This window comes from Nipponia nippon, unplaced genomic scaffold (assembly GCF_047370975.1).
Source record: "Nipponia nippon isolate SJK-2023a ecotype South Korea unplaced genomic scaffold, ASM4737097v1 scaffold_27, whole genome shotgun sequence".
Taxonomy (NCBI): Eukaryota; Metazoa; Chordata; class Aves; order Pelecaniformes; family Threskiornithidae; genus Nipponia; species Nipponia nippon.
In genome coordinates this window covers 2,252,249-2,270,774 of record NW_028262344.1, presented here as the reverse complement: position 1 = coordinate 2,270,774, position 18,526 = coordinate 2,252,249, and the positions used below count along the sequence as shown (strand labels likewise).

The 18,526-nt window shown below is 40.6% G+C and overlaps 1 protein-coding gene across 1 annotated transcript in view; it reads right to left on the bottom strand.

Annotated features, from left to right (window-relative positions):
* UNC5D (unc-5 netrin receptor D) overlaps positions 1-18,526 on the bottom strand; it is a 175,511-nt gene that overhangs the window by 80,223 nt on the left and 76,762 nt on the right. Inside the window, exons 2-4 of the mRNA XM_087762975.1 lie at positions 13,750-13,968; positions 6,841-6,984; positions 2,289-2,392 (exon numbers count right to left, since the gene is read on the bottom strand). Of these exons, the coding sequence (XP_087619101.1) occupies positions 2,289-2,392; positions 6,841-6,984; positions 13,750-13,968 (467 nt within the window). The remainder of the gene's footprint in view (positions 1-2,288; positions 2,393-6,840; positions 6,985-13,749; positions 13,969-18,526) is intronic.

Below are 18,526 nucleotides of genomic sequence, written 5' to 3'. Positions count from 1 at the left end.
TTCTAAAATTCTCAGTAAAATTCAAAACAGTGTTGACTGAGAATCACCATTTTTTCCCAAATGGCTGAATTCCAACAAAAACAGCATTTTTGGCTATTTAACTATACACAAATTGGAAAACAGTCAAATGTATGCAATCAGTTCAGCAACCCATACTTGTTGGGTAGAAGTATACCTATCATAATTTGTTTCTTTTGGTCTCAAAGACAACAGATAGATTTTATATAGTTTTTCATTTGAAATCTTTTTGTTCACCTTTAAACGACACATTTTTAGAATTAGTAACAAACCCAAACTGACATACATGGTAGCATACTCTTCAGACTATGAAAACAGTCAATGTAGAAAAACGTACTCTAATCTCCTAAGGGAGGTACTAGGATCCTTACCACATTAAAGAACGTTCCTTCAGTGAACATACAGTGTAACGCAAGACGCAAGGAGTACCTGAAGGCTACGAAGATTTGAGAGTGTATATTAGGCAACTGAACAGAGGAAAAAAAACAGTGGTGGGTGAAAGTCAGCTGAATCCAAGAAACAGCTTTGACCAGAATCGGGAAGCCTTTGCTAGTGCTTACACGTTGGACAGAAAGAGACCGAGCGCAGCACGTCTGGAAGGGAGAATGGGGGAAGGAAGAGGAAGACGAGCAGAATTTGGAGGCGCTGGGCAAGGCGGAGTTCCTCCATGAAAACTGGGCTCCCAGCTCCCCAGCCTGACGCACACCACCAGGACTGCAGGTCAGATATGTTCCCACAGCCAAGAAAGATATTTTGTAGTCAAGTAGTGGCCACATCACTCTTCATTTCACTTTGTAACTGCTTGTTTCCAGCCTTTTCCCTATAACTCTGCACTTGATTCGGGGCATTTTATTAATAAAAACATTCACTTGTTTTACTATAAAGTCTGTCTAGTTTTGTGGAACGAGAGGAACCGGGGTGAAAGGAATAAGCAAAGTAGAATTTTTTACCAGCGAGACAGCAATTCTGTCTGAGACAGGATACACGGGCAATCTGGAGGGATATGCATTCAGAAAACCTGGTTTAGCAGCGCACATTGTGACAAAAAGGTCCCTGGGATTGCCAGCCGGTGGCTTTGGGGCATCTCTGCAGGCAGTGATTACCATCCCTTCTCCAGAAAGGATGGGCAAGGAATCCCCCACAGACCAAGGATGTTTAGGCAATTACACCTTTCAAAGTCTGTTTTGTCTGCAAAATAGGTATGTTTACCAGAATACACATTGCAATAATTTTGGCAATTCTCTGTAATGCGGTATCCATTTTTCTAGTTACACTAAACAGAGTAAGTATAACGCACAGCTGAGGAGAATGTAGCAGCAGCAATTTGAATGACAGAGTAATGCACATTAGATGCTTAGATACAAATTAATCTGCTCACCATTCTTAATTCTAACTCATTTTCCGTTTGGTCTTTAACACTTCTACCTGACTTTCAGTGTCTTTTGCACCCCAGTTTGCTGCATTTCTCCTCTCTATTTCCAATTGCATCTGCCCAACACACTGCTTCTTAACTAAAAGGACTAAAGGGCTCTCGCCCTATGGGGGAGCCTACACTACAGCCTGAACGTGGTGCCTGTAGCTCCCCCAGATACACAAGCGTTAAGATTTAAACTGCTGATCTCAGTCTTGCCATGGCAGCACTGGCTGAAGACTACCACCAGCACTCTGCTTTTTGATAGGCAGAACAGTGTGATGCCATGCTAGCTTCCACCATCAGGTTTTCTTTTTTTTTTTTTTTTTAATGCCTCTCTAGCAGATTTTTAAACACAGCCCACTTAGAACACCTTCCCCCAAGAACAGTCTGGCTATTATCATTTTAAGGCATCCCCATTAGTTTCCTGTTAAGATTCAACTCTCTTGACAAAAAGCATGTTTAATGCTAAGCAAAAAACCACCAAATTATTATTTGCAGCAGATTTTCTCGCTCCAGCAACAATTTATCAGAATATTTTTAGGTTTTTTCTTTGTTTTCTTTTTCAACCAGAAAAGTCTTTTCTGAGAAAATACATAACAATCTGTTTTCAGTTTGTATGCATAAAACCTGAGAATTGTATCAAAACCAGGATTTTTTCAGCAAACATTCCTGAATTCTGATGAAAAGCCATACTTTTTTAAAACGTATAATCAAAAAATACATATTTAAAGCCATCTATGAGAGAAGAACACTGTAACCAACGCTGGACCTTGAAAACCACGTGGCCGCTAAGCCCTTTTTGCTCCTCTCCCCATTTCTCACCAGCCACCAGCAGCGACACTGCACAAAGCCTCACCTCAGCCGCAGGGACTCCCTCAGGTGGCCGACAGTGGAGAACGATCATCCCTTCGATAGGAACCTCCTTCCCTTGTGGGTCTTGCTCAAAGTTTTTCCGTAAATCTGCAGAGTTTAATGCAACAATTCATTACACCTCCAAAAGCCATTCCTCCCCACACAACACTACGTAGGCTGCAGAAGTGAGCAACGATACCACTTTGCCATATATTCTCTTAAGTCTGTGTACAAAGCGATGGACAACTGAGAGCTCCTAATTCTTCCCCAGATGAGAGGCAGAGAGATCCTATCAGCTTTAGTCGTGTTTCCATTTCTCCACCTTTAAGAAACGATCTGTGCGTGACTACAGAGACAATCAATATAAGCACCCGCAAACTCCGTCGTTCCAGTTGTGCATTCGATCTCTCAAGCCATTGCCTTTCCAAAATGGGGGTATTAAATGCAACAGGAACGACATGGTATTGTTAGGGCACTGTCAGAACCAGTGGAATGAATCCAAGACCGGGTGAACAATTTTCCTAGTACATGCTACTTCAGGTAGGTGCGCCAGGGTATTTTAGAGAATGCTCTAAGCTAGACGTTTTGTTTAGATTGCCTACATACTGCAAGCTGTAGGGAAAGAGAGGGAAGGACTGAGAGCAATTCCACACGTTCCAAACAGGCTGATTACAAGATTGCTTCAGTTCAGATACGCTGGCCAAGCCAATAATTCGGGATAACACACAGGGCGTATTGTCTCAGAGTCACACCGCTGCGGCCACGGCACTTTTATGTACAAGCGTTTGGGTAAACCAGAACAGACACAGAGGAAACCTGTATCCACTGACATTGACCTAGCCCAGATATGCCCGTGAATATATGAAGTTTTGCTTGCTGTGAAAGGAAAATAAAACAGAAGGAATGTTACTTACTACATGTGCTTTGAGAGTTAGGATGTTTCCATCAGACATACTCATTTTCTTCAAACAGTGTCTCAAATTCCACAATGTGGATTTACTGATTTAATTTTCTCCATTGCTTACACTTCATGAAATACACCCCCTTAAACAGCAGAGGCTCCGAATCGGTTACACTTCAATATATTTTATAAAATACATTAAGACTTATTTTAGCAAGCTGGTCGCTAGAGAAAGATGCACACAGTGCATGTATTCTCCTTTTTATGATTCTTCGTTAATGTTGACTTTTTTCCCACACAGATAACCAATATCTCTTCTAGCACCCTATTTAAAAAGTCATTCATTAACAGTTAGGCTGCAGTTGTGCCTACAAATGCCTTTATTAGGATGAAAAATGGAGTAAGATCCATCTTCTCATTTTCTCTGCGTTCCACACTATCATAAAGAAATACTTACCTGCTTTTTCAGAGAAATATAAAGTGCTGTAATGCTTTGGACTTGACTTACAATTCAGAATCTCTAGGCTTTAAGTGCAAAACAAAGAAAAAAGGAAAGAAAGGAACAAAATGAGTCGACGCTACCGCACTGTGCATCACAGTGGCAGGTGCTGTGACAAAGTTACGGGTTCTGTGTGCTATCACAAATTGGACCTGCGCATTCTCATCGCTCGTCCTCTATTCCCTAAGTCAGAAATCCATGCCTCAAATTAAGTAGCTGGGTTATTCACCACCGACAGGATGACACAGGTCCGTGAAAGGGTGAGCCCTGGAAACTCACGGGGGCAGGTTACAGACAGCTGTTGGCAGCTATGCATTTTCCCTGTCTGGACTGCTAACAAGTTCCATCATCTCTGCACTCAAGAATTGTTGTTCTTTTCAGAAAAAAACATGGCTTCAAGTAAAAGTAGCACAGCAAATGGCCAGTACAGGAACACAGTTCTCGGGCGAAACATGCAGCCACACTCAGTACCTTAGATAAAGCAGAAATGAAGAGCGGTCTCTAGAGTGCCTGCTAGGTTAATGTGATCTCTGCAGTTATGGATGGCAGCTGGGGATGTGGTTTGCAGAGGAACTGGTACCACAGAGATGGGTTTAAAAGTCCCAACACACGGCTCCGCCTGCTTCTGCTCATTCTGATTTTTACTCATATTGCCATATTATGGGGTTAGGAAATCACAGTGTGGAGAAAAGTCAATAAAAATTCAATTCAGAATAATAGTCCTTTGCAGCTTAGCAATACCGGGGAATTATTAGCTCATTCAATGTTATGACAGTTAATGCAGTAAAATAAAAAATTGAATTTACACATATTTACACATTCAAACTAAATCAGCCAACAAAAAAATCCATCATTTATAAAATCAAGGAGTTGTTACGTTGCCCTATTACTTATCTCAAATGTTTATTTTAACTTATCCTGTTAAGATTTACCAATACCTGCTAGAACACTACCTGATAAAGTCACCATTCAGAGTTTCTTGCCTGAGCCTCCCCAACCCATTCCTCCTGCCCCTCATCTCCGTCCAAGAAGCATTTCTCCCAGCTCTTTGCAGCTTGCTGCCAGCGTTGCCTGGGCCTAGGTCTTTAAAGACCTGGGCTGGTGATTTAAAGGAAAAGGGTTCACAACAGATTGGGGGAAAGTAATTTCCTGAATTCGCTGCAAAAGGATGGCTGCAGGCTCTCGTTCTGCTAGAACAATGTAGAAGATCTAATTGCAAGGTAAAAACTGGATGAGGCTTTGAGTATCTCCACAGTCTCATAGTAACAATTGTATTTGGGTTCTCTCTTTTTTATGTCCCTCTTGCTGTCATGGCATTTAGTGCATTTTCCATTTTTTGCATCTTTCAAATAACGATCTGTCGATTGCGAGTTCTACCACTACAGCATACTATTTCAGATATGAAGAACAGAGAGAAACTGAACATTTCCTATCTGGGGACAGCGGTTGTCCTCTGCTCTCCACTGTATTAAAAATTCTGGAATGAGTCTTCTATGCTAAAAGAGATTAAACCAAATAACCCCCCTCCCCCACAACTCTTAATCAATCTACAGTGTTGTTATGTAAAACTTAACATTTGTCAGCCTACAAGACCAGAGTTACTCCTTTCGTTTGAAGTAGGAAGTAATGATGTCCCCTAAGCGAATAGTGACAGCGACTACCATAACCACGTGGCCTTCTTCAAAATTGCCACTGGTAATGGCTCTGTCCCTGTTTGGTATGACTTAGAAAGAGATTTTAACAGAATAATTCACAACTCTGCACAGTGGAATTCCTTTCTAATCCCATTATGGCAAGCAGCAGGCATATAGAATCGTTTGTAAGTAGCTTAACAGCACAGTGTAACTACTAAGGGCCCAATTCCTTAATGCCGGATGTCACACCATGGGACTCCACAGGTCATGCAACTGGCTCCAAAGTCAAAGCGTAAGGCCTCGCAGAAGGCATACGAAAAAGCAGATGTCAGCACCTGGGAACACACACCAGCCTCAAATCCGTTCCCATCTCCCTCTGGTAACCTTTGGTCACAACCGGGATGGCAGTGAGATGGAATCATCCTACCAGCCAGAAGTTGACGAAGATTGCTGTTGGCTGTCTTCCCACACAAAGAAGGGCTGATCCTCTGTGTAATGGCCTCCAACATGGGAACCACGTGCTGAACTTGGAACTTCTTCATTACAACCCATGTGATATATGGGCTGACTCTGAGAAGCTGGTGTCCGATTTTCCAGTCCACGGAAGAAGTGCAAGAATAATACTTTCACCTTGTTACAAGAAGGAAATTTTTTCCTAAGCCGCTTTAACTTGTCTGAATGACAGATTCAACCATCTGATCTAGATTTCACATCAACTGCATAGTCAAAAAAGTGGAAGAACTACATAGTTAAAAAAGTGGAAGACTACCCACCTTTCTTATGAATGATTTTGTTAGCTTCAGTAGTGGCTGTTATAAATGTCCATATGAACAGCATTTGAAATTATTTTTTTCTAAACAATGTATGGTTAGTCCTATAGAGAAATGATGGAATTTCTGTAGCAGTCTTAGTTCTGTTTAGGATGTTTGTATCTCATTTCCTCAGAGAAAGGAGGGAAGATAGTTTTTCCTCTACTGATTGGAATTATTCCATTTTTCCTACTTTTATCTCATTTTCCCCACAGCTTATCATACCTGCTGACCAATGATATGCTTCAATATCGAAAACCAGATTTCAAATACCATGCTCCAAAAGCTTCTAATGTATTCTTGCAATTTTTTGACACAAAGTGTAGAAGACAGACATTGTTAAATGGTTTTTCATATTTTTTAGACCCCTGTGATCAACGTGGAGCAAAAGGGCACTTTTCAGGGGATTCTCAATTTGCATTAACCTTTTTCATTACATTGCATTGTTGTGACACTGTGCATATGCAGTTGAGAATCTCTGAAACAGACTTTCTGAGTATAAATGCAGATCAATCAATCCACATTAAAATAAAAGGGAGCTCTGAAAAAAAAAATCCAGGGCATGCTTTCTGTGATGTTCCTACAGTATCTCATAGGGAGGGCTTACAAAGACAGCAGTACCTTACCAGCATCCACTTATATTTAACCCTAAAAGAACAGTATGTTTCCGTACTTTACAAAACCTAGAATAGCAGAACATTTACTCTACTCACAAGCTATGCGGACAGATGCCTTCCTACTCTTTGAGGTCCCTAGATGGCTCCATGCAACACATTGGCACCAGTAATCTTCTGGCCCATGAAAATCTTCCACCTGCTGTCTCGTCACATTGATGAACACCTCTCGAACTTTCAATCCTGAAGGGGAAAGATACAGAAAATTGGCTGATACAGGCTATCTTACTTAGGCATAAAGCTAAGGTTAGCCAAACCTTTTCTTTTAATTAAACAATTCCATTTTTAATCAAGGCAAAGCTTTAATTACTTTGACAATAATATATTGCCACTAATTAAATTCTAAAAGCTGAGTAGGTCATAATGCATAGAGTTACACAAATTATCCACCCACTGTGGTCTTTGCAAGAATACGACACCTCCCTCAGAAACCTTGTCTGTTGTGCCTTTTTCACCCAGAATGTTTATCTAGAATTTTATAACATAATATACAATAAAATTGTCTTCCTATCTAACATCTCGGTGCCCTTGAAAAACCTTTCTGAAATACCCTGGTAGGCCCCCAATCAAGTCAGCCAGCCAGAACTGTGCATGTATGAGAGGAACTGATCAAATGCCCCACTCAATTCCAGCCTGTTCCAGCCACTGCTCCCACACTTCCATCCACAGCCATTTCCTCATACGGGAGAGGAAAGCTGTGTCCTATACTGCAGCGCGGAAAAAGCTAAGCTCAAGCCATTACAGTCTGGAAGGAGGAGGAAAAAAAATAAAAGAGAGAGGAATGCATTTCACAGCTCACAATTGGAGGTGGTCCTCTTCGCCACCCTATCCTTATGGGAAGCAGTGACCCAGCTACAAAACTGAGTCTTGCCTTTCTTAACTTTCATAAACAGAAGCGTTTATAACTTCAGGCAGATACCTTGCTTATTTTATATGGTTTCCAAAAGTACAACCTTGCTAAATTCATCTGCAGTGCAGTGTTGTTGTTGTCTACTGCAAATTTGCTTGTTGTTTATCAAAATGAATGCACACCGCTTTCCTGAGGTAGGAATCAGTTACACCTAAAGAGCTGAGAAAAGGATCTAAGGGAATAATCAAGGCTAGCCGGGAGTAAAGATGGGAAAAGCCCTGTGCTTCTTCGCAGCCTGCTACCATTTTCATAACCTCCTGGGCACGGGTGAAGTCTAGCAGTATTGCCCTTCAGACCTGAAGCATTTGCTCCTTCAGACATCAAGAAGCCTTGTAAACCTGACACCTTTTTTTTTTTTTTTTTATACCCTTGGGATGTTTGTCAGATCTGCGACCACCTTTGCATGACGACCTTGGGGAGAGAAAATATAATCCAAATCTGGGTTAAAAGGCACTAGGAATCATTTGAAAGAGCTAGTCAGAAAAACATTAATTTGAAAACAGAAAACATTCATGCCTACTACTTTCTTCTTTCTCCTCCTGTGCAGTCCCAAGATACTTACTTTCCCTTCACTGGAAATGAATGAAAACTCCATCTTAAAATATTTCACGCCTGTGAAGTTTATAAAGCAGCAAGAAATTTCTAAACCTGAACTCCATAAAAATTGGCTTCCACTTAATCTCAGGCATCATTAACAGCTGGGTATTTCACTTCGGCAATCGCTAGGAAGTCAACGTGCGCCTTTGGTAAACAGGAGAGATGAGGCCCACGGGGGATGCTCAGTGACGAGGGGCGGGGAAGGTCAGACAAGCTTTAAATACTACAAAACAATACAAAATTTTTGCTACTTTTCCAGTAACAGGCAAAGGGGATTTTTACTTCTTTTCATTTAGCCTGTTTGGCTTGCCATATTTCACAATGATACCTAAAGACATGGACAAACCTGCGATAGCTTCCTAAGTTGTCTCAATAATCATTTTAGTCACTCAAATATTTATTCACTCTGTAATAAACAAACAGCGGTTTCATGGTTGTTTTTATTTGCATTTTGGTTTTTTTTTAAATATGTTGATGCAGTTTTCAACAAAACTGTTTAACAAAACATCCCTTTATTTTCTGCCATGGTGAAAACAAGCCATTACGAAGTAAAGCCAGCACACAGAACTCAGCAGTTCTGTCAGAAACTCCTCTCCTTGCTGACATACTGACTGTAAAATGCATGATGAAAATGCACCGTCTCAATTTAAACATCCAAGCTGCTCTGACAGCGATGAATCCTTGGATTCTCAGTCATACAACCATTTTGTAGAGTGATCTTTATAGGTTAAAGATGAGAGCAGCCCCAGTAAGTTCCATTAGAGAGCATCCGAGTCCTGGTGACCTGACACAGCAGGGCTTAACTGGCTGAAGATTTGGCATCCCACCATGCTGGACGACACTGACAGACGTACACGGTCTTGTTACTTACCTGTGGCAAATCAAGCTGTGTGCAGTCCCTGAATGATCTCAATCAAGCTACAAAGCATCAAAGCTCCAGAGAGTCCAAATCCGAGCTAATTTGCAGCCATGTCCAACACGGCTGCAACTCATCTACTTAAAGACTTTTTTGACAAGGCTGTAAAATGGTTAAGTCCTTGACAAATATTGACCTTTCTAAGGCAGCCTGTCTCCAGTCAGCAGTCACTCACCCAGCATTAGCTGACATGCACTTCTGTGCCGCCGTGCACGTCCCATCTGCCTGCGTGTCTACGCTGCCTGTGAACGCAGCGCTGCTCTGTCTGCTGCTGCGAAGGTACAGCCTCTTGCTGCACCTGAATACCTCTAGCTATCCTCCCATCCCATGCCCAGCTCATTCCCACCATGACCTCTAAGTAGCATCTTCCTGGGGACGAGAACACTCCTTGTCACCGGCCATTAGCTACAGCCTTGCTGACAGTGCTGCCATCCACCCCCCTGGTTCTGGTACGCTGCCTGCTGAACTCTCTCCGTTTCTGAGCTACTCCAGGAATTTTTGGAAGCAGCAAATAGAAACAAGGGTATGAGAACTGCACAGCACACTGCTTACTGGTGCATCCATGCTAACAACGCCAGAACCTTTACTGATACCGAACAAAAAACTCATTTTTTTGAGAAGCAGAAGCCATTTCTAGGCTCATAGGTACTATAAAATTCTGAGCAGTCACCAGTGAATACAGGCATTTACAGCTTCAGATTTATTAAGGCAGAATACTCTCCAGCCCAGCTCTTCCTTTCATTGACACACTATTTAATTAATCTATATATCAGCCTATGTTTTCTGAAGCAACATTTAATGTGGTTTGAATCAGGCAAACAAACAGCACATGATTTTGAGAAGCTGGTGGTTCAGCATTTTGAGAATGGGACGGGCAGGAATTCAGGTCCTTCTAAAGGTCTCCCAATTTGCCAATAGACAAAATAAATGCATCCAAACCAGCAGAATCACAGAACTGTTGCGGTTGGAAGGAACCTCCGGAGAACATTTAGTCTTTGGGGAAAGTTATGTTTTGTTTATAGAGAAAGTACACCTATTTTCATTTGTTTTAGAAGCAGCTACAGAAAGCAAACCTATTGGGAACAGAGGCATATATTCTTCATTTATCATCACTATATTTCATCAACAAATATACTCACCTACCCTCTGCATCTCAAGAAATGCCAAAAAAATTGTTCATAGGAAATGACACAGAATGAAAAATCCATGCAAATAAAAACAAGCACGTAATAAACAACATTTTACCTGTGACTTGTATAACTCTAATAAGCACTGCAAGTCCAGCCCTTTAAATTATTGTGCAAATCATAACCATCATCTTTTGTTATACAGTACAACCTTACAGAATATAAAATTATGACTATGGCACTGATATGCTAATAAGCTTTCTGCACTGTTGGATGCTTTAGCTGCAGATAAACTAATGCTGGCAGCAGATGAATAATTGCTCTCCATGTACTAAACATAACAGAGCTGCGCAGAACTTCAGCATTTGTCAGCTTTATTTGTTTAAATGAGAAAAACACTGACAGCAGTTATTGCTGTAATCCTTTTATTTATCAGGCAAGAAAACTCTAGTTACTCTTAGCAAGTCTGATCCTCTGGTGAAACCAAAAGTTGAAATATTTGTAAACTAATTCTGAGGTGCACGCTGCAATGTTCGGGCAAGAAAAATAAAGCAGAAGGAAATTAATCAAATTTAATTATTACCTTTTTATCACAGTAGCATCTACCAGCTCAGGCTCTCACTTTATGAAGCAGAGTGCACAGAGAGAGCAAAGCTCCTGTTCTGCCACGTTTATGGAATAAACAGAAAAGACAGACTATGGATTACTATCTCTTCTCTGCAACTCAGGAAATAAGGCAGGAGAAGGTGAAATAACTTGGTCTCTAACCAACCAATTGACTGTGGCAGCGCAGAGATGGGAATCGGTATCCACTGCAGTTGCAGCATGTGTTGGCTTGCCTGCACTGATTTTCTGCACAAACAGCAGCAAACCCACAACAGGAAAGACTTCAGTGCAAACTCTTCAAGCCCACCAGGAGCCCCTTCCTTCTCAGGCAGCCAGCACGTGTCGCAGCCCCTAACTACAAAGCTTACAAAACTACAAAAATCCTTCCTCTCCTGCTGCTCCTCCTCTTCAAATTAACAGCGACTCCTGTGTTACTCCAAGATTTTTATTTCTGCCCTACAAAACCAAAATCATGTGAAACTGGATGCCATGTTCATCACAATGACAAAATATACCCATTGTCTACCAACAGCTGTCCTTCCTCTCCTTTTATACATACACAATCCAGTGCTGTAGGTAAGATCCACCAGACCGGTGCGCCGTCAAGTGCCATTGCCAAGTCCTTCTTGCATATGCCTGGCTAAGAGCTCGCTGGCAGGGATTTATAGAATGCTAAGATACATTTCTTGTATTCAGCATTAAATTTCCTCTTGTTTGGGTATTTTGTTGCTATTTTTCACCACTTTTCTATACATCCTCTCAGAATTTTAATCCCATAACAAATAGCGGAAGGATGGAAAAGGACAGACCTGTTTTCATGTAGTGTAACCTCCCTTTAGTGAGCACACCAGAATCGCACCCTTTAACCGGAGGCACCATTCCTGGCATGAATTCTAGTGCAGTTTTTCACAGATGGAGCCCACGCAGTACACAGAACACTGTGCATGCTTGGTAACAGACATGTTTATGCCCCAGATTTGACTCCAGAAATGAGGGCACTGCCAGTATGCACATTAATTCTAAAAAAAACCCCAATAGTCTCCTGTTTACTGAAGGAGAGATCCAAAATAATTTATGGATAGGTCATGGTGAGAGAATATCCGTGCCTATCCTTCAACATTACACTGTATGTAGCCTTTACTTGCATTTTTGTGTCCTAAAGTCCATGGTAGTTTTTGGAACACACAGACACACTGAACTGTCTGGACCACACTTGTGTTTAGAGAACAGTAGTCTTAGGGTTAGCTCCATCCCTGGGCTGAATTCAAACCTGCAACATTTATATTCCAGATCCTCCATGTCTCAAACCTCAATGTTACCGGTGTTATTTAAAAAAACCCACCTAATGTTACTTTATCTTTTTTTATTCTGTTATTAATCCAAGGCTTAGAAAACATAATTGCAGTATTCACAAGACAGATTTTCATTAACCATATGGAAGAAAAACATTTAGGGACGACATTTCTTCTATATTGATTCAGCAATGCCTTTAGAAGTAAAGGTTATGCCTATTAAAAAAGGTAACTGCAAAAATTAAAATTCATCCAGATTAGCATTTACAAAGTCTTTAGTATGAAATTTCTTCAGAATGTGTCACTTAAAAAGAATGCCAAACACCAAGTTAGGAGATGCATCTTCTTTTTAAATGGCATATTTTCCTCTAAAAAGGAATTTCTTGTATTGATAGAGAGGGTGTTATGCATACACTGCTATTTCCAAGACATGGAGTTGCCTAGCAATCTTGGAATTTAAAAAGAGGAGGAAAGCAATAACAAAACAGAATTGTGAAATTACAAGACGGTGCGGCATTAAATTGGTTTGCAATACTTATCAAGATGCTTCTAAATGAGAAAAGATATAGGGTGTGCTGGGAGCACGATAAAATCTGTTGATCATTTTCAACTTTCTCCCTTCTCATTCTCTTCTTTCAGATACACACTTTTACACAATGGATTTCTCCCACTTAACTTTATTACCTACCAAATACCTACCACTGCTTGGGGGTGAAGGCAAAGTGCAACCACCACATTGGCAGTTTTTCAGGGTTCATCCCGACAGGAATTTCATAAAAGCATATGTTCCCACTACAAATTACGCCACTGAAATACACAGAACTACTGTTCCCTCCAAAACTGTTACTTTCTTTCAGAAAGCTCACTGTCTATGGTTAGTGTTAGATCTAGATCTAGCCTGTTAGATCAGGCCCTATGTCTCCACTTGGAAAAGTTGGTGGTGGATATCCAGTTTGTTACCTTCTCTCTGTAATGCCTCCTACATCTACGGTCATTTTAATTCCCTTTGTTTTCCCCAGTCGTGCTATGCCCCTTCTGCCAGGATCTGTATTCCCCTTCTCTGCCTTTCAGCTCTGTCCTTTTCTTCCCCTCTTCCATCCACTGCTTCCCCTTTTGCATTTTGGGAAACCGCTTCTCCCAGCCCTGCAAAGCTGTGTTTACACGGTACATCACAAGCCAACACGAGCTGGCTTTACCGACACACCAAGCCAACCAAAACATGTTGTCGCAGTGGCCCAGAAATAAGCTTAGGCTGATACACTGTGCCCTCCTGCTGTGGCTTATTGGCTGTGCTCAGGGCAGAGCGGACATCGCCGTGTGAGTTTTGAATTAGAGCCGGTTCCCTCTGTCAGCTCAGTGCAAGCCTGCAACTACCTGCTAAGTCACGCGACTCTCCTCTGTGTGTGTCTCTGAATGGGATCTGTTCTTTGCTCTGTTTTGTATATTGTTGATAAGACACTGCATTCAGATGTATCTCCCGAAGGACACGTTAGCCCTTACCTGTAGTCTCATCCATGCTTTCCTCAGACACGTGCTCATTTTGATGGACCCATTCACCGTTGCACTTGAAGAAGATCTGCATAGCTGGCATAGCTTTACAGCGTAAGACAATGGGGTTGCTTTTTATAATGTAGGCATCATCTGGTTCCTCCATAAAATGAGGCAGTGTTCCAGGAGCAGATGGGATAGACTCTGGAAGGGCTTCACTGTTATCATTTCCTGAAAGGGAAGGAAAGGAAAATACACATTTTTCATGTTGTTGCACCCTCTGTGTCATCTCATTTAATTGATTAAATACCATTTTGGATTTTATTAAAAACTAATTTTATTAGAGAAACACCTGTAGAACTCAATAGCTGTCAAGATTGTGCTTTGCAAGGAATTTGACACACACTTACGTACAAAAAAATATCAAAAAATTTAAGTGTAAGAACTGTCAAGAAAATTGACAGAAAAGAAGCATCAGACTCATCAGAAAACGGCATGATCACTATTGCCAATTTTATAGATGGGGAACTGAGGCACAGAAAGATTAAATGAGTCACCTAAGGTCATACAGAAAGTCCGTGGAAGAAGTAGAAAGTAAACTTATTCTCTTGAGTGACAGTCCAATCCCCTAACTACCAAATCTTCCTTTCTTTCACTGAATTTCATTTCCTTTAGACAGTGGCTGCAGATTTAACAGGGATCAGAGTGTTAACCACAGAGAAATATACTGATATGAACAGCATTACTGTAGCACTCCAACAGCGGAATAAGCAAACTGTGATTTCATACCCACTTACAGGAAATTTTCAATATGCTTTTACACTGTTCCCATTTACTACAGCCCCTTTAAGGTGATAGAAAAATGGAAAAGTGGCTTCTGTAGGGCCAGAAACTACAAGATAGTGAGCTTTCTCAGCTTATATCACAGACAGTAGGATCCAAGGGCATTCGTTCAGGAAAAAAAAGAAAAAAGCCTAGGTGTCTCATTTTCTGAATTCCTGTGCTTAGACATGAACATAGAAGCACTGGAGTACAAGCTTTTCTTTTACTCTTCTAACGGAGTTAAATCCAAGTTGCTGCTGTCAAAACTGGGAAATTCACATTGATTTTTAGCAACGCTGGGGTTTATTTCAGTAGTTTGCCAGGTTTGTGAGCAAATTCAGACAACAGCAACAAAAAGAAGTCAGAAGGGATCAGCTTATGAAGGAAGATTAGAAAGTACTGAATACATACGGCATAGCCAAATGATAACAGGAGGACATAGTCTATATGCAGATGAAGGGAACACAGGATCAGAGAAAGAGGAACAGCCGAGGGCGATATGTATGTGATTTAACCAAAACCAATGAAATTTAGATGAAAGGTAAGTTATGATGATAGGAAATAAGTCTAAAAACCTTCACAGGTCTAGAGGATTACAGAATAATGAGAACATACTTTGTCTTTATTTCTATTTAAAAGAGGTATCTCTCACTTAGCACTCAGTATATCTGTGTGTGCAAATATACACTGTGTTTGTGCTGTGAGATCGTTATGATTTTCAAATTAGTTCAATGTTTTAAACCACATTCACAGTGTACTTTATAAAATATTGTCATAATTTTTAGCATTTTACTACTGAACGTTTATGCCAATTTCCATCTTGTCTGTCTTCAGTAATACTGCGTCCCTGCAGGCTTTATTAAATCCATGCTTTATAGGAAATAACAAAAATGTCATTCTAAGATTTTGGAGAGGCTTGGAAATCCCATGCTCCCATCAATGCTCTGAGTGCTTCACAAGGCAGCAACACGCTTGTGTTGAGGAACAATTTCATAAGGATCATTCAGCCAGAGAACTTAGAATGACCCATCGTTATTCCACTAAATTTACTACTTAGGGCAAGACACACAGGATGAAATCCCAGCCCCACTGAATTAAGGGCACAATTCTCCTCGCAAGTGGCATCCCGGCTTAATGCTATGGGGCTTTACATTCCTGTTAAGTGTTACTGATAAGCACCTGAAAACAACAGATTCTACACCTCCTATGGGATTGCCATGCTTTTGTCCAGCTCACCTCACCAACAGATAAACTGAGGGAAGCACAAAATAGTTTATGCTGTCACCAGCAGAGTGGTTTTGGGCTGTGCAAGCGGCTCACTCCAAAAGAAAACATTTAACATAAAGAGGTAAGCCAAGGTGCATCTTTTCACTTAAATGTAACTGGCACTACATTAAGTGCCCTTGAACATCAAACTACCAAAGATGACAGTACACAAAAGGAGGAATTATTTTCTATATCCTATCCCCAACAGATTCACAGATCGATATTACTACATTTTTGCATGCTGTACAAATGTAATTGCTTGAATTCACTGTTGTACGCCATTTTATAATCCAGATGAAATCAGCATCTGGCAAGAATTTACTTCACTGAGTACACGAGGTAAGCAAAGCAACTCATTACCCTGTCCTGTGTGAGTTTAGGCTGGAAGGCAACTCTGTGCCTCTAAGAAAACTCACAAAGGATTTGCATTCTTTGCTTTTTGTTTATGGAGATATTACTTTTCTCCATATGGCTACCCAATCAGACAGGGACAGCAATGACACCCATTTAACGTGTTGTGATATCTGGAAGTTTTGCATCATAAATATTTAGTGTGATTTATGACACACAAGACTTACTTTACTGGTCCCTTTATCATGCTTAAACAGAAGAGTCACACAGTAGTATTTCAGATACATTAAAATCAATACCCTTCTGCATTTAAATGTCGCACCCTAATCCTAATTAAGATGACATTTCATGCCATGCACGCTAAAAATGATGTTTGGTGATCAGACACGTTGCGGTGTCCACAGCTCCCTGGGACCGGACCAGGTACGATCACACCCTGAACAAGGGCTGCTTTACTTAACCACAGCTACAACAGGAAATTTATCAGTGAATTGAGACCGCATACTCCCGTCCATTTTTAACAATCTACTGATGCCAAGAGTGAAGTTAGATTAACAAATGAGGTCCTTTTTTCCTTCACTTTCAAAGGCCACCCTTTCCTTTACTCTTACTTTTTTTTTTCTTACTTTTTTTGCTAGCAAGGACTCCTTTCTAGCCTTGGAGTCTTTCCAGCTCTTATCTCAAAGCTATATGTTCCTACCAATCCGTATAAGTGAAGTTTATCATGCTAAAGAAAGGATAGACTCGTACAGAACTTCTGTCAGCGAGGGTCTTCAAAACGCTTTACAAATCTTAAAACCACAGAAGAAACTAGAAGACTTTGCTTTAATATAGATACGTTTATGTTTCACACACTACCTTCCCAAACACCTATACAGCAAATAAATGCATTTAAAAACAATCAACATTAAGTCTGATCTCTGACGCGTTCCTGTTTAAAGACCATAGTACACCAACTAGTAGAAAAAAAAAATCAGCACTTGTACAAGCTGTCCACCATGAGATACTCGTGCATTCCTTGACAGCCCTCTGAACCAGTGCTGCTCTGTGATTACCTTAAATTTCTTCAGTAACAAACACTGGAAAGATATACGTTCTCCTCTGGTATTACCTACCAGATCAACAGACTCCATACCTGCACGCAGGCATGACAGAGCTGAAAAACTTAATTTTTCTTGTTCTAGGAGATACTGCTCTGATTCCACTAGTTGGCATGTTGCAGTAAACCCAAAAGAACTCCTTCCAGTACACTGAAGTTCTTTCAACCGCACTGTAGTATCAATAAAATTCGAATTTGCTACATCCTTCTCCCTGTATTTTTGCAACTGTTAGAGGGCAACTTCTGTCGCACTGGTATCGCTCTGTACTATCGCTTTTTCAAGTTGATGGGCCGTTTCCTCAAGACCACAGCAACAACTGGTCTCTTGCTTTCAAGTTGCATTGTCCAGCTCACTGCTTATCTTGCTGCTACATGAATCAGAGGTCACGTAAGAGACTTGTACAAGCTTCAGGGAAGGGCAAAATTATGTGAACAAAGAGAATAAAGAAAGGAGTATTTGGCCCAAAACGTTATTTCATGTTCAAGTCCTAAGCAATTTGGCTACTGCAATCAATAGCAAAGCAAGATTAGACAAATTATTATGAGGCATTTCAACTCTCTCTAAAAACAATCTAGAAGTACTTAGCTGAAACAGGAAAATGTACCGAGCCAGCCAAATCCATATCACGCAACTCACCTCCCTCACTCATCGCTTGAACTGAATGCAATTCGTTGTTTCAAAAGTATGTTTCTTGGAAGTACGCTACAGAATCCGAGCATTCCCGAATATAAAACACCATTTTTACCTCCCTATGAGTATATCTATACACACACACAATTAAATATCTAAAGAACAGGAGATGTCACAGACCTTAATCACATCAGTGCTAATTAGATAAACTGTAGGAAGATAATGCCCGGACTGGTGTTCTGACATTCTAAGAACCAGATACTGCCCTTTCTTAATCAGGTAGAACAAATCCCAGGGTCAAGTCCTAAAAAATATTATTTAGAAGGTTATTACTGATGTTATATAAATATACGTGCATCTCAGGATAAATAATATTTTACTAAGATAACTACAGTGGCTGCTGACAAAAGCAAAGCCTCTCCTAAAGTGCACTTAATACTTGGATTTCTTAACTTAACGCAGCTTTCTTTTGTGCATCATCTTTTTTGTACCCTAACTTGTATTCAAATTCATCTGAAAGCCTACTGGAACTTTGTAAGGGTTTTGATTTCAAATTATTAAGGTTTTTCATTTATAACTGTCAGTTTTCAAGATTCAGGCCATTCACAGTTATAGAAAAA